Source organism: Pseudonaja textilis, chromosome 14, assembly GCF_049901715.1.
Source record: "Pseudonaja textilis isolate UNSWEBS1 chromosome 14, rPseTex1.2, whole genome shotgun sequence".
In the NCBI taxonomy this organism is placed as follows: domain Eukaryota; kingdom Metazoa; phylum Chordata; class Lepidosauria; order Squamata; family Elapidae; genus Pseudonaja; species Pseudonaja textilis.
The window spans coordinates 9,954,783-9,978,708 of record NC_142003.1 but is presented as its reverse complement, the minus strand read 5'-3'; the positions used below and the strand labels follow the sequence as shown (position 1 = coordinate 9,978,708).

At 44.1% G+C, this 23,926-nt stretch overlaps 2 protein-coding genes across 4 annotated transcripts in view; one reads left to right on the top strand and one right to left on the bottom strand.

Annotated features, from left to right (window-relative positions):
* The first annotated feature begins 871 nt into the window (after positions 1-871).
* On the top strand, positions 872-23,862 carry NLRC3 (NLR family CARD domain containing 3). The gene is made up of 17 exons (XM_026704130.2): positions 872-996; positions 2,044-3,784; positions 5,120-5,206; positions 7,683-7,766; positions 8,223-8,306; positions 9,074-9,157; positions 10,800-10,883; positions 12,672-12,755; positions 13,443-13,526; positions 14,126-14,209; positions 15,064-15,147; positions 16,662-16,745; positions 17,764-17,847; positions 18,749-18,832; positions 19,850-19,933; positions 21,167-21,250; positions 22,413-23,862. The coding sequence occupies exons 1-17, from the start codon at positions 990-992 to the stop codon at positions 22,501-22,503; spliced, it is 3,018 nt and encodes a 1,005-aa protein (XP_026559915.1). The 5' UTR covers positions 872-989; the 3' UTR covers positions 22,504-23,862.
* IFT38 (intraflagellar transport 38) overlaps positions 22,845-23,926 on the bottom strand; it is a 76,955-nt gene continuing 75,873 nt past the window's right edge. For all 3 annotated transcript variants that reach the window (XM_087912468.1, XM_087912467.1, XM_026704147.2), the window contains one exon: positions 22,845-23,670. In XM_087912468.1, coding sequence (XP_087768594.1) covers positions 23,530-23,670 — 141 coding nt within the window. In that variant the 3' untranslated portion in view covers positions 22,845-23,529. The remainder of the gene's footprint in view (positions 23,671-23,926) is intronic.

The window sequence follows — 23,926 nt, the reverse complement described above, 5'->3', positions numbered from 1 at the left end:
TTTTCCTACACATTCAGCCGTTCTTCAAGACAATAGTAAAGCACGCGCAGGTGCGGAAAAGAGGGACATTGAAACAAAGTGAAAAAAGAAAAACAATACAATATAATCATTTTCAATAGCTCATTTTTCTTTTTTTCTTTCGCTGTCCCAAGCCACTAACGACCAAAACATTTTGCTTTTTTTGAAATATTAAATATTGTTGGCCCAAAGGGGCTTTTTTCAAGAGACAACAGGACTTTCTTGTTTTTCTTTGACCAAGAAGCTTCTTCAACTCTGACTGGATGGTGGAGAATGGAAGGATTTATACTCCTTGCGGACAGCTGGTCATTTGCATCCTTTTAGAGGGTTGTTGAGACCACTGCTATTAGGACCATAGGGACGTGGTGGCTCAGTGGCCAAGATGCTGAGCTTGTCGATCAGAAAGGTCGACAGTTTGGCGGCTCGAATCCCTAGTGCCGCGTAACGGGGTGAGTTGTCCCAGCTTCTGCCAACCTAGCAGTTGGAAAGCATGTAAATGCAAGTAGAAAAATAGGGACCCCTTTGATGGGAAGGGAACAGCGTTCCGTGCGCCTTCGGTGTCATGCCGGCCACATGACCACGGAGACGTCTTTGGACAGCGCTTGGCTCTTCTTTGGCTTTGTAATGGAGATGAGCACCGCCCCCTAGAGCCGAAAAAGAGTAGCACAGATGTGCGAGGGGAACCTTCACCTTTCCCTTTTATTAGGACCATAGAAGAACCTATAACAATAGAAGTAAAGAGAAGAAATGGTGAATCTTTTACTGAAAAGATTGAAAACAGCAACTTTTCATCTCCTGCCTTAGCAATAATCTTTTTTTTTTCCTCCTTCAGAATCATGAATAAGGACTTTTCCAATAAGACCTTCCATGTGATGCATCAAGTAGAGGGTTGTGAAGGGTGAACGTGGTGGAATTTGTCTGCTACATGCAGTCAACGCCCCATTGCAGCTAATGATCCCAGCAAACCTCTGATGGATGGTGAGTAGATACTCTTACTAGGGGACACATTCTCGGTCTATCCAGAAGTTTAGGCTGAATTTGGCATTTTTGCCCACCTGTTGAGTTCTTCCGAAAAGACCTGGAATAAGCAGATGTTGTTTGACGGTGTTCAGGTTATCCTCGCAGGATGTAAGCTGTTCCAGATAAAGCTGCCTTTTGCAATTGACTAACAGGATTTTGTCAACTGCAAAAAACAGCTTGGAATAGCTTACATCTTGTGACTCCTACTCCTCCCTCTTCTTTTTCTTTTTCTTTTTCTTTTTCTTCTTCCTCTTCTTCCTCCTCTTCTCTCTTCTTCTTCTTCTTCTTCTTCTTCTTCTTCTTCTTCTTCTTCTTCTTCTTCTTCTTCTTCTTCTTCTTCTTCTTCTTCTTCTTCTTCTTCCTTCTTCCTTCTTCCTTCTTCTTCCTTCTTCCTTCTTCTTCTTCCTCCTCCTCCTCCTCCCCCCATCCTCCTCCTTCGTTGAGGGTTAAGAAAAATACTTTTGTATGTGAGCCATCTTGACAGTTTTGAAGAGTTTGTCCTGATAGTCTTTAACCTCAAGATGAAAACAACTTTTAGCAAAAGGGAAAAAAAACTTTACTCCATGGATCACATTTCTTTCAAGATGCTTCAACCACTCCTGGCCTTGCATGGATATTGCTTTAGGCTTCTTCCCCATATGGGAGATTCTAAATATATCAAGAAGATATAACTTGAACTTCCCTTTCCCATTGAAGCCAACACTGACTGATAGAATTGTCTCCAGTCCCTTCAGTTCAGAGTTTTGGAGGGGACTACCAGTATAACCTTTCAAAGCCTTAAACATCTAGCAACTGACTTTGTAGCTTTTAGTGCTGAGCCTCATGCTGTTTGATTCATGAAAAAGAAAGAATGTATTTAGAAGAGAGCCCTCCGCTTCAGCCTTATTGAACTATAGGGAAGGTCTTGCCTGCCATCTGTGGCCTATTAGACAAATGCCCCAATTCCTGATACGATATTCCTGAATCCCTGGTCGCTTGGTCATTCTCTTCCTTCTTTCTTCGCAGAACCAATGGTCCAAAGGCACATTGAAGGTCTTCAGACCTGGTGTGGTGCTAACCCAGAACTCATCCCTTTGGAGAGGTTGACCGATGTCCTCCTCTTGGAAGGGCTGAGCGATCTCCAGCAGAAGCAACACGATTTCGTACAGATTGAAACCACCAATGGCTTAAGGAACGCCTCCAAAAAGATCCCCTTGGAGAAGCTCTTCCTGCCTCTCTCCAAGTTCAACAGACCTCCACGGGTCTTAGTGACAATTGGTGTGGCAGGAATCGGCAAGAGCACCTTGGTCAAATTCTTCGTCCACGCTTGGGCCAAGAGGGAGATAAGCAAAAATTTCATGTTCGTGTTGCCTCTCACCTTCCGGGAACTGAACGCTTACGAAAAACTCTCGGCTGAGAAGCTGGTCAGGTTAGCAGCCCCCCATTTAATGGACCTGAGCCTTCTTCCCATGAGCAGTGCCAGGACCCTTCTGATCCTGGATGGACTAGACGAATTCAAGACCCTTCTAGATTTTTCCAACGCAACGGTTTGCACAGACTCCCAGAAGGAAACCCAAGTGGACAACCTAATCACCAACATCATCAGAGGCCACCTCTTGCCAAAGGTGTCCGTCTGGATTACTTCCCGACCAACCGCAACCACCCAAATCCCAGGGGGTCTTGTGGACCGATTGACCGAAGTCCAAGGTTTTGGAGATACAGAAATCAAAAACTATTTAGACCACATGTTCAGTGAAAACCAAAGCTTAGCAGACGCTGTGAGGCAACATCTCAAGAACAACCGATCCTTGTATGCTCTCTGCACTGTGCCAGCATTTTGCTGCATCTGCGGCTCGTCGATGGGCTATTTTCTAACGAGGACTGACCACCCTCCCGAAACTTCAGCGGTGCCAAAGACTTTGTCGGAAATCTATTCCTATTACTTTAAAATATTGCTGTGCGGTGATTGGCAAGGGAAGCAGAAGGAAGTCCTCCGGATTGAGCCAATGGTGAACAACTACAAGAAGATGATGAACGGGTTGGGCCGACTGGCCTTCTATAGCCTCATCAAGAGAAAGTACATGTTTTTTGAGCAGGACATGAAAGCCTATGGAGTCGACCTCTCTTCCCTTCACTTCAGCTTGACCAGTAGGATCTTGCTTAAGGAAGAGACTCCATTTTCTAGCATCTATTATTTCTCCCACTTAACGTTTCAGGAATATCTAGCGGCTACTTATTATTATTCTGTGGCAAAGCGTGCCCTCTTTGACCTCTTTGTTGAAAGTGGCATGTCTTGGCCCAAGCTGGGCTTTGTCAACCACGTAAAAAATGCCATCCAGAGATCCTTACAATCTGAGGATGGACACCTGGACATTTTTATACGCTTCCTTGTGGGTCTCCTTTCCTCACAGGTAAACAAAGTCTTGTCCGATTGGTTCCTGGTGAGGGACGAGCACCACAGCTACTGGAGTCACGTGGTGGGCCTCTTCCAGAATTTCCTGGGAGTGGACCAAGTTGTCTCCTGCAGGACGGTGAACCTCATGCGGTGTTTACATGAGCTTCAACACACAGAGGTGGCTGCCAACGTTGAGGAGGCCATGAAAACCGAGAACTTAGCTGGAACCTTGACCCCCATGAATTGCTCCGCCTTGGCTTACGTTCTGCAGACATCCGAGGCGTGTGTGGAAGAAGCCAATCTCTCCAATTGTCTCACTTACCGCATCCTGCAAAGTCTTCTCTCTCAGATTCTTTACTGCCGCAGTCTCAGGTAGGTCTTATTATCCAGGATTTGAAACGAGACGAGGCTCCCCAGAGCTTGATTATTTAGATCAGAGGTCTCCAAACTTGGCAACTTTAAGACTTGTGGACTTCAACTCCCAGAATTGAACCTATCTTGAATTGTTGGCTTGAAAAGGAAGACGAAGACTGGACAGAAGAGGGAGTTTCAAATTCGAATTTTCTTCAGCCAGATGCCTGTGGAGATTCTCCATCATCCAGGTCCTGGTTGTCCTGAAGATGTTCCCCACCCCCACCCCAAAAGGCAACTAGACTTTCTTGGGGTTTTTTTTTGTCTGAAAAATGTTGTGCTTCTTATCCAAGAAGCTACTTCTGAACTAAAGAACCGGAGAAGCTTCTTGAATGAGAAGTAAAATGTTTTCAAACAACAACAACAACAAAAACACCAAGCAAGCCCTTTGAAAGAAAAAAGCACCTCTGGAGCTCAGCCATCGAAATTCCCAGAAGCAATCCAAGAAGGAAGCTGGCTGAAGAATTCTGGGAGTTGAAGTCCACAAGTCTTAAAGTTGCCGAGTTTGAGGAGCCTTGATTTAGATAGTTATTAGAGGCATATCTTGTCTTTCATTCAGGAGTCCATGGTGGTGCACAAAGTTCTCTCTCCTGGTATTTTCTCCCACAACAGAAGCATTCCCCATTACACCATCACACCTCCTTGGTTGAGAGGGAGATCCAACATCCCCATGGACCTTCCATGGCAGAGGTGAATTAAAACTTGGACCTTCCCTCTTCTCGTTCAGTACTTTTACCCGCTTCCCCAATAACCCTTCTCGGATTGCGTCTGGGAATTTCTAGGGCTCATGTCCCAAAGGCACTTTCTTCTTTCAAAGGGCTTGCTTGGTTTTTGTTCCATTTTTTTTGTTTGAAAACGTTTTACTTCTCATCCAAGAAGCTTCTCCAGTTCTTTAGTTCAGAAGTAGCTTCTTGGAAAAGAAGCGCAACATTTTCCAGACCAAAAAACCCCCAAGAAAGTCTAATTGCCTTTTGGGCGGGGGAAAAGAACATCTTTGTGACAACCAAGACCTGGACGACGGAGAATCTCCACAGGCATCCGGCTGAAGAAAACTAGAATTTGAAACTCCCTCTTCTGTCCAGTCTTCGTCTTCCTTTTCAAGCCAACAATTCAACGTAGGTTCAAGACGGATTATCGACTAGGTTCACACTCACCCAGCCCCCTTTTCACAACCACTGGAAACTTTCTATTTCTCTATCCGCGCTCAAATAATCCAAATAATCAGATAATTTCTTCCTTCTCTCCAACTTGGATTAATGGGAAATGCTTTGTTTTTCGCCTTTTTTTGCCTGCAAGGTTGGATTGCAACCAGTTGAAAGACGCGGCCATGGATCTCCTCAGCAGCGTGCTGAGTGGGAAAGACTGCCAGATTCAAAGACTCAGGTATTTCTCATCGACAGGACAATTCTCTCTCTCTCCCTCTCTTTTTTTCTTTCTTCTCTTTCCTTTCTTATTTCTTTTTTCTTTCTTCTCTTTCTCTCTCTCTTATTCTCTGTAGAGGATTGTACATGAGCATTTTATCCACGGTCCGGAAAAATGGCGCCCGGAGAGGCAAAAATTTTTTTGAACCCTAATGCAAAAATGGACAGTTAGGACGAGATTTGGGGTGGAATTCCATGCTTAAAAATGGTGTTGCTTGCTGTTTTTAAAAATTGAGCCTTTTTGGTACCCGGGGGGAAAAAATGCCTGATGATTTCTGTTTCCATGCTTGGAAATGATTAGTAGCTGTCAGAATTATCCCCTTTGTGGGGAAGAAAATATCCATGTTTGGGGATGAAATCATAGCAACGCTCCCTCTTCTGACAATAAGATTGCAACCTCGTAACCGAGATGGAGGAGATGGCTCATTTTCTACTTCTCCTTCCTTGGTCTATCTTGATCCTATCTCTGTTGATTTCTAGCAGTGCCATATTGAGACAGGACAAAAAAAAATTCTTGATGTTCCAAGCCTTTTATTATATTACTTATAAGGCAATAAAGGATAAATACTTCATAATGCAGTTTCTTATGATTGATGACCATTGATATCTTCTCTGACACTATAATTTGAAGGAAAAGAAGATTATATTTTGAGGAATAATTTCTTATAGATAGGGATCGAAACTGTCTTGTAAATGATTGGGTTGTAGTTGCTTCAATTGAGCGTGACATTTTTTTAGATGGTGTGGGAAGAAATATCCATCTGGTTCAGTTCCAAGCTGGGAGAAAGACAAAATGGAGGCTGGGGATTAAATGGGAAGAGGGTCCATTTATTGACATGTTTGTAGTTCTGGTGCAGCTGACCACATGGAGTTGAGTGTGGGTGGCATTTATGCCTTCTCTTGGGCTTTGCCCTTGAGCTTCCTGTTCCTGTGCAAGAACATGCATTCTATTGGCTGTTGTCAGACTCCCATGGGGCCGTGTAGGGGTTAAGTAGAGGTCATAGCTGGCTCTATAGGCAAAGTACAAATTGAGATAAAGGTCAAGAGTGATCATGATAGACAGACAACTGTAAAAAGGAGATGATAACAAAATATCTTGCAAGACTTCTAGAATATATAGAATATAGAATACTTTATTGGCCAAGTGTGATTGGACACACAAGGAACCTGTCTTGTCGTATTAATTGGTCCTTATTTCCAGGTTGAATCTCTCCTTGATCAGTTTCCGTCCATTATTCCTTGTCTGGCCTTCGGCTGCTTTGGAAAATAGCTTGACCCTTTTTTCCTCTCTGTGGCAGCCCCTCAAATATTGGAAGAAGCTATCCTGTTTCCCCTGGTCCTTCTCTTCCCTAGACTAGCCATGCCCAGATCCTGCAACCGTTCATCATATGTTTTAGCCTCCAGTTCCCTAATCATCTTGGTTGCTCTTCTCTGCACTTTTTCTAGAGTCTCAACAACTTTTTTTTATAATGTGGTGACCAAAAGTGTATGCTCTAAGTGTGGCCTTAAGGCTTTAGAGATTAGTGTTAGTACCTCCTTTGATCTTGATTGTATCCCTCTGTTAATGCAGTTTAGGATTGCATTGGTTTTTTTGGCTGCTACTGCACACTGCTAACATAGTTATTTTGTATTTTAATTTTATTTATTTTTTCTCTTTTAAAATGATGCTTGGGTTAATTAGCTTCTAACATTTCTAAACTGATAAACAAGCTGGAGGTTAGTTCCAGATAAGAAAAAGTTGGTTAGTACCAATTGGGGTTTGGTTTAATCTCCCCTTTCTGACATCAGACCTCATTTTAATGAAAATGCTTAATACTATGGGATGCAAATATGTAACATGTCTGACTCCATGTCACTGGTGGTTCCTTTTACCTGTCTGATCAACTTTCATTTTTCTTTGTTATGTTAACTATAAAAGAGGAAGTAAGCTAAGGATTGGGGTTTCCTCTTTGAATGAGAGGCAACCCTTTTGTCTGAATATTCTGATAAATTGTAATGAAATGATCATTACTTAGACTTTCAAAAAGAGACTGGACTGCCATTTGTCAGAAATAGTGTAGGGTCTCCTGCTTGGGCGGGGGTTGGACTAGATGACCTACAAGATCCCTTCCAACTCTGTTATTATTCTGCTATTCAGAAATTGTGGGAGCTTCATCCCTGGAGGCTTTCAAGAAGAGACTGGACTGCCATTTGTCAGAAATGGTGTAGGGTCTCCCGCTTGGGCGGGGGGTTGGACTAGATGACCTACAAGGTCCCTTCCAACTCTGATTATCTGTTTCTGATCTTCCTGTTTCGGTTTGTCTCATTGGAAAATAGAATACATACCGAAGCACCAGCCTAAAAAGCCATATTTGGCCTTCACTAGTGAACTGAGAGATTTAAAAAAAAAAACGCCTTTAAAACGCCTTTAATTTTTTTAATTGCCTGTTTTTTGGCAGCTTGGCAGAAAACCAGATTGGCACTAAAGGAGCAAAAGCTCTGGCTAAATCCCTGATGGTCAACAGGAGCCTTTTAGCGCTGGAGTAAGTATTTTATGGGATTAAAAAACATTGTGGCGCTTCGAGAGGGGTCAGCAACTGGCTGCCATTGAGTTGAGCCTACCCCAACAGAGAAAACGTTATCATCATCATCTTCTTTGAACAACCCCACAATCCCTTACAGGGATGGAGACTGGGCAACTGAATGGAGCTGAGTGTTTACTGGCCGGATGCCCTTCCTGTTGCCAACGAGAAGTTTTATGCAGCAGATATATTCTCATTGAGTCCACAGAGAGAAATATCAGTCTCTATCCGGTCTCCTGATTGTGGGATGAGAGATCCACCCTCTAAGCATCACTCAACCGAGAAACTTCTATCTCTGCTTTAAAAAAAATATATCATATTTTAAAAAGCACTTTAAAAAAATCCTGCTTCCAGGATGATAGCAAAGTCCAGAGATGATCACTGTGTGGCTAATTTTCCTCTCTTTCCCTCTGCTAGTCTTCGGGGCAACGCCATCGGGCCCAACGGAGCGAAGGCACTGGCTGACTCCCTGAAAAACAACCAACGCTTGCTCTCGCTCAAGTAAGGACAACCCCACTTTCTCGGCCTTGAACCCACAAGCCTTGTGTAGGCAGTCCTCAACTTACAACCACAGCTGAGAGCAGAATTTCCATGGCCGAGCAAGACGGATGTTAAAGGAGGCATCATGCTCGATTTATTTTTTCACCGTGGTTGTTGTGAATCCTGCAATTGTTCCGCGAATTCAACTTGTTCCCTTGACTTTGGTTGTCCGGAGCTGGCTAGGAAGGTTACAAATGATGATCACAAATTGACTTCAGGGTGTGACAACCTTCCTAAATAAATGCTGGTTGCCCAGCGATCAAAGTTTGATCAGAGGAGTGTGGGGATACAATAGCAATAGCCCTTAGATGTATATACCGCTTCACGGTGCTTTCCAGCCCTCTCTAAGCAGTTTACAGAGTCAAGCCTGTCACCCCCAACAATCTGGGTCCTCATTTAATGACCTCGGAAGGATGGAAGGCAGAGTCAACCTTGAGCTGGCAACAAGCCGTGAGTTAGCCTGCAATACCGCACCGCCACGGCTCCACCGCTCTATGACGGTCGTAGATGGGAGGATTTGGTCATAAGCCCCTATTTTCATCAGAGTTGTGACTTTGCATGGTTTCTCATTTAGAATAGAATAGGAGCTGGAAGGAGACCTTAGAGGTCTTCCAGCCCAACCCCCTGCTCAAGCAGGAGAACCTATACCATTGAAGGAAGGGCTGTATGTTGAGGACTACCTGGGTGCTTGACCGGATGTCTTCTCACAAGCCATTCTCTTCCTCCAGCCTCCAAAGCAACCTGATCAAGGACAAAGGGGCAGCAGGCCTGGCCGAGGTGCTCGCCAGCAACCAAACGCTGATGACGCTGCAGTGAGTTTGCACCCATCGTTGCCACATGGCATCATTTGCACTCTGTCCCTTCCCAGGCAGCATGCGCTGGCTGAGGAATTCTGGGAGTTGGAAGTCCGCAACTCGTAAAGTTGCAGTCCCCTGCTCCAAGGTTGCAGTCCCCTGCTCCAAGGTTGCAGTCCCCTGCTCCAAGGTTGCAGTCCCCTGCTCCAAAGCAGTGCAGTCCCCTGCTCCAAGGTTGCAGTCCCCTGCTCCAAGGTGGCAGTCCCCTGCTCCAAAGCAGTGCAGTCCCCTGCTCCAAGATGGCAGTCCCCTGCTCCAAAGCAGTGCAGTCCCCTGCTCCAAGATGGCGGTCCCCTGCTCCAAGGTGGCAGTCCCCTGCTCCAAAGCAGTGCAGTCCCCTGCTCCAAGGTTGAAGTCCCCTGCTCCAAAGCAGTGCAGTCCCCTGCTCCAAGGTGGCAGTCCCCTGCTCCAAGGTGGCAGTCCCCTGCTCCAAAGCAGTGCAGTCCCCTGCTCCAAGGTGGCAGTCCCCTACTCCAAAGTAGTGCTGGGGGGACCCGATCCCTCCCAGCTCTTTCTCTGCAGTGATGGACCCTCAACGCCTGTCTGCTGCTGGAGGGCTTGTTCGCAATTCCAAAGCAGCCATTCTGCAGAGAGGCCCTTCCTTTGCTCTCGTCCTCCTCCTCCTTGGCATCGTGTTAAAAGAGCCAGGTTTGGTCCAATGGTTTAAGGCAGGAGAAAGCAAGAGACCCTGAAAGGGCGTTAGGGGGCTTTGGGCCACTCTCTCCCTCTCTGCCCAACCCGCCTCACAGGGTTGTTGTAGTAGGGAAAATAGGAGGAGGGAGGATTAGGAGGATTTGTCGCCTTATTAAAATAATAAAAATGGGATACAAATAAATGGATAGAGATAGATGATTGATAGATAGATAGATAGATAGATAGATAGATAGATAGATAGATAGAAAGAAAGAAAGAAAGAAAGAAAGAAAGAAAGAAAGAAAGAAAGAAAGAAAGAAAGAAAGAAAGAAAGAAAGAAAGAAAGAAAAGAGAGACAGAGACAGAGAGAGACAGAGACAGAGACAGACAGACAGATAGATAATGAGAGATAGATAGATAGATAGATAGATAGATAGATAGATAGATAGATAGATAATGATAGATTAGATAGAGATAGACAGACAGACAGATAATGATAGATTACATATATATATATACACACACACACACACAGAGAGAGAGAGAGAGAGAGAGAGAGAGAGAGAGACAGGCAGGCAGGCAGGCAGACAGATAATGATATAATAGATAGATAGATGATAGATAGATAGATAGATGGATAGATAGATAGATAGATAATGATAATGATAGATTAGAGAGACAGATAGACAGACAGATGATAGATATACATATAATAATAGAAAGATAATGATAGATGATAGGTAGACAGATAGAGAAGATAGAGAGAGAGAGATGACAGACAGACAGACAGACAGTTAGACAGATGAGGAAGGGAGAGTTGGTGACATACCCTTCCTCAAATTAGAAAAGACCCTTTCCTGATCCTAAATAGCCAAGGGCCTCTTTTGAAGTAGAGAGTCACTACTTAGAAGGACAGTGCTCCACGTCTGGACCCATTAACGAAGTCCTTCTCCTTCTCCTTTCCCAGCCTCCAGAAGAATGAGGTAGGACCGCAAGGTTCAAAGCAGCTGGCCGAAGCCCTGAAGAGGAACTGGGGGCTCAAGGACCTCATGTGAGGAGTGAGAAACGGAATGCCCCACCCCCTTAGTCATGGGGGGAGGCAAGAAGGTCGGGGCAGGGGTAATTAACCATAGATGGTGGCCATTTGCAAGATCCAAATCCATGGGGATTTGCAGAAGGGGAAAATAATGATATGGGCGTTGTAGTGTGAACTCGGTCGCATTATAATGGGAATCAGGATGCCACACACCTATTGTGGGACTCAGACCACACAACAAGCCATCGGAAGGGTTGCATTTGGGAACAGGATGTGTCAAGGTTGAATCCATCTTCTGCCTTTTCCTGGTCGCATCTACTACCCAACTCACTAGAGCAGGGAGGCAGGGACTACTACAGATCCCTTTTCCTAAGGAGGTCCATCTCATAGGACCAAGAAGAAGGACCTTCTCTGTGGTGGCTCCTTCCTTGTGGAACATCCTCCCTGCAGAGAAAAGATTGGCCCCCATTTTCACACTATCATTAAGTGTCGTACCTTATGATTCTCGACTCCTGACTAATGGTATCTTTTCTTTTATGTACACTGAGAGTATTTACACCAAGTCAAATTTCTTATGTGTCCAGTCACACTTGGCCAATAAAGAATTCTATTCTATTCTATTCTATTCTATTCTATTCTATTCTATTCTATTCTATTCTATTCTATTCTATTCTATTCTATTCTATTCTATTCTACTCTACTCTACTCTACTCTACTCTTTCCTATTCCTATTCCTATTCCTGTTCTGTTCTGTTCTGTTCTACTCTACTCTACTCTACTCTACTCTACTCTACTCTACTCTACTCTATTCTACTCCATTCCATTCCATTCCATTCCATTCTATTCTTTCCTATTCCTGTTCTGTTCTGTTCTATTCTGGTTCTGTTCTGTTTTATCTTCTATCCTATCCTATCCTATCCTATCCTATCCTATCCTATCCTATCCTATCCTATCCTATCCTATCCTATCCTATCCTCTTTCACAGGCCCTGAAGCCCTGGTTCTACATGCTAGTGTATACACTCTGTGTGGGTGCGTGTGTGTGTGTGTGTGTGTGTGTGTGTGTGTACATGCTATCGGACATGGTGGCTCAGTGGCTAAGACACTGAGCTTGTCGATTAGAAAGGTCGGCAGTTCAGTGGTTCGAATCCCTGGCACCGTGTAACGGAGTGAGCTCCCGTTATTTGTCCCAGCTTCTGCCAACCTAGCAGTTCGAAAGCACATTAAAAAATGCAAGTAGAAAAATAGGGACCCCTTTGGGGGGAAGGGAACAGCGTTCCATGCGCCTTTGGTGTTTAGTCATGCTGGCCACATGACCACGGAGACGTCTTTGGACAGCGCTGGCTCTTTGGCTTTGTGACAGAGATGAGCACCGCCCCCTAGAGCCGGAAACGAGTAGCACAGATGTGCTAGGGGAACCTTCACCTTTACCTTTGGACTAGTTGCAACAGGCCTGGGGACTCCAGAGAAGGACGGAGCCCATCAAATGGCTTATTTGATTGATTGTTTTTGCCAAGGAGGTGAGGGTGGGTGGGGTTGTTGCTTTTTTATTGTAATTTTATTGAGTTTTTTATCTTTCCAAGCTTCCCGGAGATCCTAAGAATTAGTTGGGCAGCCATATATAAATTTTCTTAAATAAATAAATCTCTTTCTCCCTTGGTGGGATGATAACCCTATCCATCAGATGGAAGGGAAATCAAGTCTGTGAGAACTTCGATTTATAATCGTTCGTGAAAGTGTCCTTCTACAGGCTTAAATCAACCGGTGGCTTATTGACTTCCATTCCTTTCTCTTCATTTTGTAGTTTGTCGGGAAACTGTGTTGGCGACCAGGGTGCGGCAGCTTTGGCTGAAGGACTAAGGTTGAATCATACCCTCCTAACCCTGGAGTAAGTGGTTCGCCCTGCTGGTCTCTATCTGTTGGGGTGACTTTTTCTCTGTCTTGGAAAGAGACTAGAGACAGTTTGGTCTAGTGGTTAAGGCACCAGCCTAAAAAGCAGGAGACGGGGAGTTCTAGTCCTGCCTTAGCCATAAAAGCCAACTGAATGACTTTGGGCCAATCGCCAGGAGACGGTGAGTTCTAGTCCTGCCTTAGCCATGAATAACTTTGGGTGAATGACCAGGAGGTGGTGAATTCTAGTCCCACATTAAGTCATGAAAGCCAGCTGGATGTCTTTGGGCCAATCACCAGGTGGCCAGGAGTTCTAGTCCCACCTTAGCCATGAAAGCCAGCTGATCACTCATTCTCTTCTCATCCCAACTCACCTCACAGGGTTGTTGTTGTGGGGAAAATAGGAGGAGGCAGATGTGTTAAATATGCTTGGGTTGTTTGTAAAAAGTAAACCTGGGATATCAATATATATATATAATTGAGACTTGAATTTCTGTTGCTAAGCAAGGCAGTTGTTAAGTGAATCAAGTTCAATTTTAAGCCCCTCTTTTTTGTCAGGCTTATTAAGTTAATCACTGCAGTTGTTAAGTGAAAAAAAGCTTTAAACAGAACAGGAAGAATACAATTAAAATGAGATCTATCAAGCGCATCTTTCTCATTTTCCTGGGTTTTGTGTGTATTTCAGTCTCCAGAGCAATTCCATCAGCGACACCGGAGTGACAGCCCTCACACGTGCTCTCTGCTGCAACCAAGGTCTCACCAGCCTCAAGTAAGTCCATACTGTGATATGCCCAGTGCTAACTCCTATGAAGTCTTCTCACCTTTGCCTACAATTCTGAAAGGAGGAATATTTAGAATATACCGTTGGCTCTGACTGTTTACTACGTTGGCCAAAGTCAACGGAGGTGATTCTATACACTTGTATTTGTGAGGTCCTTGGTGCTCTCTGAGCTTGGTTGTTTTCTAGCAGACCTTTCATTAGTGGCACTGATGATGTTACCTATCGTGGCAATGAAATGTCTGTATAACAAAACCACCAAGCTCAGAGAACCCCAAAGACCCCACAGTTCAACCTGAATTATGAATCTTCTCTTCCATCGGCACACTTACACTTACAATATTATATCTCCCCAAAGATTATCAGATGCTTAGGATATCTGGATGATTCATTTCTCGTGCCCACTACTTCATACTCTTGTTGGGGGCGTGTAAATAAAACAATTAGCTATTAAATCATCACAAAGGGGAACCATAAGGATGCAGATCTCCCCACCTTCTTCTATGTTCTTAAGTCAGACTGGAGTGTCACACCAAACGAAGGTAGTAAGAAAACACCAGTAACGGTTTCCTCTTCCTTTTCTTTAAAAGTCTACGGGAAAACTCCATAAGCCAAGAGGGAGCACAAGCCATCGCCAATGCTCTGCGAGCTAATTGTACCCTGAAGAATCTGGAGTGAGTCCCTTCCATGTTCAGCTTCAAACTTTGCATGTCTGTTTTGTAATGAATGGTTGTACTTGTCATGGCCAACTCACCACAGGATAAGAGTTATACTAACATCAAAGAAAAAGTGGAATAGAATCATTAAAGCTTAAAGGATGCAAAGGGAGGGTCAGAATGATATGTGAATGGCAGAAATTAAAATAAAATTGTATTTATTTTAAATAATGAAATAGAATTGTTAAATTGTCCTCCAGAGAAGTTGTCCCACGGTAAGTTGGCTGTGGCAAGTTGACTGTAGAAAGTTGGCCATGGTGAGTTGGCTGTGCAAGTTGTCCCATTCTGTGCACTGTAAGTTGCTAGTTGAATTGAGGTTGTGTTTCACTGGTTTATTGGGACACTTGATCTTAGGGAGATATTTCTCAAAAAGATTTTATCGTGGGTCTAAATGTGAAGAGCAAAACTTCTTGCAACAGCACCATATTAAAAAATTTGGACGCTATTTAATGATTGCTTTGATCTCCCAAAGGTGCTTTTTTTTCAAGAGGCAACTGGACTTTCTGGTTTTTCTTTGAAGATGTTTCACTTCTATCCCAGAAGCTTCTTCAGCTTCTTAAGCACCGAAATGTCTTCAAAGAAAAAAAACCAGAAAGTCCAGTTGCCTCTTGAAAAAAGCGCCTGTGTGACAACCATGATCTAGACTTATTGCTGTGATACTTTTGAGAGCCAAGTTGGTGTCGCAATTAAAGGCACGGGGCTAGAAACCAGGAAGCAACGAGTATATTATTTTGAAATACCCTGATGAAACTAAATCCTCAACAGCATCCGTGCACCTTTTAAACCCTCCTTTCTTTGGGCGTTTCTTCCAGCTTGGCGGCCAACTTGCTGCATGATGAAGGGATCCACGCCATTGCCCAGGCGCTGAAGGAGAACCAGGCCCTCGCTTCTCTGCAGTGAGTTATGGAATTTATGCCAGGGTGGCATTTGCTGTCTTTCCTGGCATGGCCTCCTCCTGGGTTTTAGGCCTCAAAATCTTCTGAAAAGCAAAGCCAAATGCAGGACATACATCAAGCAGGCATGGAAGCTCCCAAGATGCTCTTGAGTTTCCTACTCCAGGGGATTATAACCTCTGCCTCTCACAAAAATGGTAGGAGTTATCCATAACGCCTTGAAGTTTGAAGCTTGTTGTCCATTTGCAAAGTTGCTTCCTCAAAATAGTTTGTCATGAAAGGACCTGCCTGCGAAGGCCCCTGGATTGGGGCTGAAAGGCAAAATTGGAAGCAGTATGTTCCATCCCATATTTGGGTAGACCAGGTCACCCTAATGAAAAATCTCTCCCCAGGTATAGCCAACAAAGTTGTGGCTTGGAGGTTAATACATCTACCTAATATATAAGTACCCCCGGGTTCGAATCCCAGAAGGGTATGGCTAGCTGAATAGAGCTTAAATGAGCTTGACATAGATCTATACTAGCCTCCCTTTGTTTCTTTGTCGGTAAAATAATTCCTCAAATCTCTTTCAACAATTTGAAGCTGCTCCTTGGACATGACGGTGATTATATTAACCATTCAGTCATGTCTGATTCTTGGTGATTCCATGGGGCCAGGTCCCATTTCTTTGACTTGTTCTGTGCTCTGGTTTGGGTCAGCTTTGACACCATCTTCTTTGGTGGCCTGCTTCCCTTTTAGCTCTAAGCCTTCCAAACAAACTTGCTTTCATTTCCAGTGAAATCCCCCGCATGACATGACCAAAATAAGCAAGATGCAAGTTTTGTGATTTTTGCCTTCCAGTTATATGCCTGCTGTTATGTGCTCCAGTAGTCGTTTGTTAGTCACCTTTACTGTCCAAGGAATATCCTTGGGCATATAAGATACTCGTTAAGGTAATGAAGATTTAATAGCTGACCAGCTGCTGTAAGGCTGTAAGCCAAGATGACGAACTGAGGATGAGTCAGCAGGGTACTGCCACTTTAAGAAGCTGTTTATATAAGGGAGGTCATGTGAGGGCATCTCTCTCTCCTCGTGTTCTATCCCCATTGTAGTTCTCTGTGTAGAGTTGAAGATTGATTGATTGCCTGGCATTTGCCTAACACGTCTATGTATGTATATAGCAGTCTTGTATATAAACCAGTGTTAAAGGACAAAACCTGTGTGTCCTGTGTTTTGCTCCTGGGTTGTCTCACAATAGTAGTCATGCTGTAAATATTCTAACAATATTTATTTAAGAGACAAAAAGTTACTTTGGCTCTAACAACCCCTCCCCCCAAAAAATATTTCTTTCATCTTGGATAATTGTAATCCCAAACATCACTCAAGGGAGGATTTGGGAAAAGGACTTTGGAGAAAGAATGGGGCCGTCACTTTCTCCCTTTCCATGCCAGGGGACTAATTCATACCCACAGCATCCATATTATGAACTGATACAATCCAGATTTGGCTTTCTTTCTGATTCTTCTCTCTTCTTTTAGCTTGCAGTGGAATTTCATTCAGGCCAAAGCTGCTAAGGCCCTGAATCTAGCTTTGCAATGCAACAGGAGCTTAACCATCTTGGAGTAAGTTTGCGTCTAAATCTACGATGAACAGTTTTTGCATTGAATGGGGGTGGGGGGAATCCACTTTTCTAAAATCTTGGGATTGATGTAAACGTGTGAGAGTTGTGTTGCAGCAGAATGTTTTAAGATGGCCCTGTTTTAATTACATATTCAATATTTAATATTAAATATCCCAGCAACGGCACACAGTCATTGAGAATGCCTCATTTTGACTTAGTCAATACAGCTAACCATAAACTAGTGAAACAGGCAGGAAGTGGCACAGCATGTTAATTGACAAAGCAAATTAACCAAGGTTAAAACTCACCAAGTTTAGCTTGGTGTGAAGGCAGCCATTAGACAAGAGCATGTATGGCTCTGGGTAACCATCAAGAAAGTTGGTGCTACCATGTTGAATCCTCACACAAAGGCATCCATTGAACAGAATGAAGAGAAGTGGGTTTGATTTGGTTCAAAAGAATTCTTGGCTGATCAGAAGATGTCAGGTAGGTATAGGTAGTTCTGATACACTAACTTTATGAAAAAAAACTCTGTTTCCAGTCAATCATCTATTTACGAAGTCTGCACTACTATTACTATTAATCTTCTCCTCATTCCTTATCACCCTTCCCCTCCCACTTATGACTGTATGACTATAACCTTGTTGCTTGCATCCTTACGATTTATATTAACTGTTCCCTAGTATGATTTGATTGCTTATTGTTCCCTATGACTATTATTAAGTGTTGTACCTGATGATTCTTGACTCTTGATGAATGTATCTTTTCTTTTTATGTACACTGAGAGCATTTGCACCCAGACAAATTCCTTGTGTGTCCAATCACACTTGGCCAATAAACAATATTCTGTTCTATCAACGAAGATAGTGTTTTTTTCTCTAATCCAAGAAGTCATCTCCACAATCTTCATCCTCTTCAAAACTATTCTTCCATTGTCAAGCTTTTGAGCCTATAATGGTCAAATCTCCACCCCTTGAGCCATGAAGTAAACTAATCCTTTGTGTTTATTGTCTCTCCAGTTTACAAGAAAATGCCATTGGGGATGAAGGAACGGCTGCTTTGGCCTCTGCCCTACGGGTGAACTCAACGCTAGAAGCGCTCTAGTAAGTTCCTTTGCTACCTAGAAGAGCAGTACATCAATGAAGAGGAGCAGGTGAAAGCATGCGGTGGATGAGATCAGCTACCGTTGGCCCAAATTTTGGACTCAATTGTGGCTCAATAGTTCAAGGACTCCCTGTGTGTTTAACGGCTGCTGATTTATCTGTTATTCTGTTATTTCCAACACCAGAAGACTTGAACGAGCTGCAGTGAGTTTCCTTCTCTAAACGTGAGGTCATCAAATCCCCCACTGGCAGTACTTTTGTGCATGGAAAACCTGAAACGCATAAATCGCGTACAAATGTTGAACAGGGACTTTCATTTTCTGCAGGAATTTTATAAGGGAAAGGAACCCAACTGAGAAACAGTTCTGATCTCCCCAACTTCTCCTGTGCCTTTCAACTTGTTTATATGGAAAGCAGAGAGGACAGAGGGCAGCAGGTGGAAGCCATTTGACCTCAAAATCAGAAACCCACAGGCCTTCACACTCAGCGTGAAAATTGACTCTTTTGACCATTTATCCCACTGAGTTCCTGGATGCTCTGATGAATGGTGGTCTTTGGCGCTCTCTGAGCTTGATGGTTTTCTTGCAGATGTTTCGTTACCCAACTAAGTAACAACATCAGTATTAGTAGGGAGGATGGAGTTTGCTCTCTGTTTATATACAATAGCTTGACCCACCATACCTCCCGTCAGCCTACGCTGCCTCACACTTGATGACGTTACCTAGCTTGGTAATGAAACGTCATCAAGCCAAACCAACAAGCTCAGAGAACACCAAGGACCCCTCACCTCAACCCTGAGCTATAAATATTCTCTGATTAGGCTGTAATTAGTACTGGTGCTTTGCCAAAGGGCAGGCTGGCATAGTTGGCAGCCCTCTTAAAGGTGCTGATTTGTTTGCAGCCTGCAGGTGGCAGCCATCGGGGTGAGTGGGGCCACAGCCTTGGCCGAAGCGTTGGTGGTTAACAAGAACCTTGCCGTGTTGGAGTAAGTAACCTCATCTGATTTCCCACAAGGAGGGATCTCATCTCGTGTGAAAAAGGCAGGAACTAGAAAGGGGGGAATTATTAATTTAAATTTTAAAAAGATTAAAAGCACTCATGGCAGGGATATTTCTGACGGTGTCATTCTGTGTGCATGTTGGTCCCCAGGGGGCCGTGTAAAAGATGGATAATTGTTTGAATAGTGCCACAGTCCCAGTAAATATCCCTGTCTTCTGGGAGAAACCTCCATTTTTTCCCATGGGGTCTTCAGTTCTAGCCAAGCCAGTCTGGAGTCTATTTAAACATCTCCTAACCGTCCACTCCTCCTTCGAATCTCCAGGCAGCTCCTCGTGCTGTTCGGTCCAATGATGAAGATATTTCCCTTGAAGTTTCCATCTTTTTAATTGGGCTTTTTTGAGGCGTAGTAACCATCTCCTCACCTCGATGTAAAAATTTCCTGCTTGATTTCAATAAGGATGCAGAGGGGGGGGACTGTGGGATCCCACTCATACATCTCAGACCCTAACAGGTTAAAAGCCGACTCGTTTCACCCCTTTGCTACTCACCAGGTGTGATGGGTTGCAGTTCCCATTATCCCCGCCGGGAATTGCTGCGACGGCTGAGAATTCTCTGGAAGTGCCCTTAAGAAAGAACCAGGTTTTTCAACCTCAGTAACTTTTAAGGGGTGTGGATTTTAACTCCCAGGATCCCCCCAAGCTGAGGGATCCTGGGAGTGGAAGTCCACGCATCTGAACACTGCTGAAGTTGAGAGGCGCATGACTAGAGGCGGTGCCAACCTTGCCCGATTGAAAATCTCTGAAACCTATTTAGATTCCCAACTTCTCATGAGATTCATTCGTTCATATTTCATGGTATTTCTCGGATACCACCTGGGAACGTTGGGGACACTGCCTGGATGATGGGGATGAGGTCTTTCCCCTTCTTATCTCAGAGATATGGGTTAACTGCTCCATCCAGCTGTAGCCTCCTCATCACCATTCTTCCTTATTTCTGATTTCAGCCTTAGAGGAAACTCCATTGGTCTGATGGGAGCCAAGGCTGTGGCCCAGTCCTTGAAAGTCAATAGCACCCTCCGCAGGTTGAAGTAAGTTGCGATTGTGTGGGAAAGGCCGCTTGGGAAGAATCCTTACTCTATGTGCTAAGGGTGTCCAACTGTGGCAACGTTAAAGAACTTAGGGATTTCCACTTCCCAGAAATCCAGAACTTTTTAAGACTAATGACTTGTGAACACCAACTTCCACAATTCCCCACCAGCATGGATGGCTGGGGAATTCTGGATGTTGAAGTCTGTAAGTCTTCCAATTGCCAGGGTTGGGCACTTTTGATGTATTTTATTGCTCAGATTGGAAGCAATCTCTTTTGTATCTCGAAGGCTTGGCTTCCTAGCTTTGACAGCAAGTTTCAGCTACTAACATTTAGGTCATATAACATTTAGGTCATATATATATATATATGCTCTGCTTGGGTCAGACTGAAATGATTTTGCATTTATTATCCAGAGAAAGACGCAAATAGCCTTAATATCGTACCTATCATCAAGCAATTGTTAGATTTGTAAAGTACAGGGCTGATCAATATTTCAAGAATGTTGTATCTTTGTTCCTAAATCAACCGGCTGCCTTGAAATGTCTTATGTAGAGTTGTAATTGCAGGAACGTTCCTATCTCGGATGGCAAACCTCAGATAAATAATGTTTCCAAGCAAATACAACTCAGGCAAACAAAGTCACTAATCCAAAGGAGGATTAGAGAGAGGAAGTAAACATATGTTAGACTTTAACTAGAGATAATTCATTGTGTTATTTACTATGCTAAACAGTAACGAAAGTTAAGCAGTGACCAAAGTTAACCAGTGACGGAGGATAATTAAAAATGTGTATAAATGCAAGACTCCAATAAAGATCATCACGATTCAGTTGATCATGATCAAACAACTCAACTGCCTCGTCATTACAACAGTCTGAAGCTTGAGGAAATATCTTAAGCTGAAAGAAACACCTTAAGCTCAAGGAAACAGGAAACATAAAACAGGACAGTTGCATTGGCGAATTTTTCAAAAATGGCTTTAGAGTTGCGTATGACTTTCCTTCAGAGACATTAGTCTTGATCGATTCTTAGTATTCATTTGGTGTTTCTCAAGATCGTTCGTAGAAAATAAAGCTAGAGCAGATATGAGGCACATGTCAGATCAGACCAGACTAAAAGACAATACAAATTGCAAGAAATTGGTTCCTTCAGCATGCTGAACAAGAACCAAACAATGCTAGAAATTTCCTGTTTGTGCATATAGAGCCAGATGTTTCCGTGTTCTTGTTCAGCCTCCAGGAGAACTCCTTGGGCATGGATGGGGCGATCTGCATTGCCACGGCACTGACAGGAAGACACAACCTCACCTACATCAAGTAAGTACCTTTGTTGAACTAGAACAGCCTTTCCCAAGGTGGTGCCTGCTGGAGAGGTTGGTCTCGATTCTAGAAGCTCCAAAAGTTCCTATGGCCACACTTATGGTGAAGGGAAGCTCCTATGGAGTTTGGGGTTTTTTTTTATACTCACCAGCAGGTTAGAAAATGATAATCATTAAGGTCATGCAGGTATGCCTCAGCTGGCGTAATGAGACTATAAGCTTAGACATTCTGGACACCTAACGCACAGGTAAGTGTCAACAGAGAAGACCCTGGTGCTTGGAAGAAATCAAAGGCCCGTGAAAAAGAAGTCAACAGAAAACAAGGCGGCCAACCATGGCCATTGATGACCCAAGCGGGAGCTCCAAGCTGTTAAGACTTTCTGAAATAATGTGTTTGGTCCAGGAGAGTCAGAAGTAACCAAAACCACCGTCAGCCAATGGTGGAAAGGGAGCAGTCAAGGTACAACCAGGGTGGGATTCAAATTTTTTAACAACCGGTCCTGTGGACATGGCTAGGTGGGCATGGCCATGCGACTCTTCTTCTTTTCTTCTTCTCTTTCTCCTTCTGCTCCTTCTTCTCTCCTCCTCCTCCCTTTCCCCTCTCTCCCTCTCCTCCTCCTTCTTCGCAGCAAATCCCTCCCCATTTTGGGGGGCTTCTAGGCTTTGGGGAAGCCTCCTGTGGGGGTGTTTTTTGCTCCCCGAAAGCTTCCTGGGGCCCAGGAAGGCAAAAACACAGAGCTGCTCCATTTTGGGGCCTCCTGGGCAAAGCAGTAAGACAGTGAGGGGGATCCCAGCACAGCTGATCATCGGAACAGCTAATAGTCGGGAGGAAGGAAAGAGAAAGAAATACCTTAAGGAGTGACCGGGCGGGGGAGAACGCAGTCAGCAATGTCATGCAGGCGCGATAAGGACTGACTGGGAGGGGAAGGCCAGAGAAGGGCGGGGCCAGCTAGGGGCACAATTTCCCGGTTCTCCAAACTGCGCAAAATCGTTACCACCATTTCTATAGAACTGGTCCAAACCGGTAGAATCCCAGCCCTGGGTAACAACCCACATCTCCTTCCAACGGGATGCAATTGGAGAGCAGATCGGTCTGACCTTGAGCCAAGTCTCTGCGGTGAAGTGGCCCTCTAAAGCGTCTTCGTTTGTTTCTCCCACAGCTTGCTGGGAAATAAAATTGGTGAATCGGGAGCCAAGGTGATTTCTGAGGCCATCCGAGCAAACACCCCTAGCTGCGTGGTGGAGATATAAAGCGCAGTTGGGACTAAGCTGGAGGAAGAGTGTGGCGTTTTGCACGCATGCGCGGATACCTTCCCTGTGCCCATCGACCGAGGGCAGGGTGAAAGGACGGAGGTCTTGAAGGCCTGGGATGGACCTGAAGGGGAGACATATCCATCAAACCGGGATCAAAGAGAAGCCCGACTCACTCTCAACCAATCATCACAGCATCCTGGATTTTCGCTCCTGAGAGGAGGATGCTTGGATGAAGCACCATGACCAAAGCTGATTTGAAAGAGGCCGGTAGATTGATTTTGGATTTACTTTTCTTGAATTTCTTAACTGGGGGCAAAGACATAAGATCAAAGACAAGGGAGAGGAAGTGAAGAGCATTTACTTGCAAAGTGCAGGAATGTTACAGTCAAAATCAGAAGGAGAACAAGATTGTCATTGGTGTAGAGTTGTGAACCAAGGAGACGCCAGCGCAGAGCAAGGTTAATACTTCCTGACTTGAGCAAAATGGTCTATCAAATACTTCCGTGAATCTGAAGAGACATGTTCGTACAGACAGAGATGGTATTAGAGTTGTATATGATTAATTCAGTTCAAATAAACTCTGTTTTTCCTAGAGCTGTTTCCACCCCCGTCTAATGAGGATTTCTCCTCAATGGACCAACTTGGAATTGGATGTACCACCAATAGCTTCAAGGACAGATGGGAGCTCAAACAACTGGACAAACTCTAAACCCATCAGCCTCTCCTTGTGGGGGGGTTTCCATTCCACTTGGCTCTATTTTGCCTTGATCTTTGACAAAATAACAATTATTTTTTTAATCTGTCACAGAGAATTGGCTTTTTCAAGACTCAACTGCCGGTCTGTAAAGTAGAGACAAACTCAGTTTGTTAACCCACCCTAAACTGCTCTTTGAAATAACATGAGAATCACATCCTAGTGCTGACCAAGGTTTTGTTTCTAGACTGTTAACTTGAAGATGTTGAGGTTCTCCTCATGTGTATAGTCATGGGTAAGTTGTCGTTTGTCATCCCTGTTGAGGTTCCTCAGAAGTCGTTATCGCTCTCTTCCAGTGGCTCTGGCTTCCTGACTCTCCGATTGGCCTGGGTGGGGGAGATGTCCATGCTGTCATCTTCCAAATCATCATCATCGTCATCCAGATCAATTTCACTTTCCTCTGAGTCTTCCTGTAAGAAAAAGTGTGCATTGGTTCTCTGGTTTTTTTTTTTTTTTAAAAAAAATAATACACCCCAGTCTTGAAGAATTAATATAGATAATATTTATCGGTATGACTGAATGAATACAGTTGCTATCCAGTTAAATAATCTACAGTCTCTTTAGTTTATTGTGAATAAAAGCTGTAATTTTAAGGAACGAAACACTTTGTGTATGTGCGTGAGAGTGACAAAGGGAGGCCTGGAAGAGGGTCTGCAATCTGCTGTC

What these genes read in the sequence shown, in the direction of transcription:
- NLRC3 (XM_026704130.2), top strand. An exon ending in CATACCCTCCTAACCCTGGA is followed by an intron (nt 12,756 to 13,442) that starts GTAAGTGGTTCG and finishes TGTGTATTTCAG; the next exon opens with TCTCCAGAGCAATTCCATCA. An exon ending in AGGAGCTTAACCATCTTGGA is followed by an intron (nt 16,746 to 17,763) that starts GTAAGTTTGCGT and finishes TTGTCTCTCCAG; the next exon opens with TTTACAAGAAAATGCCATTG.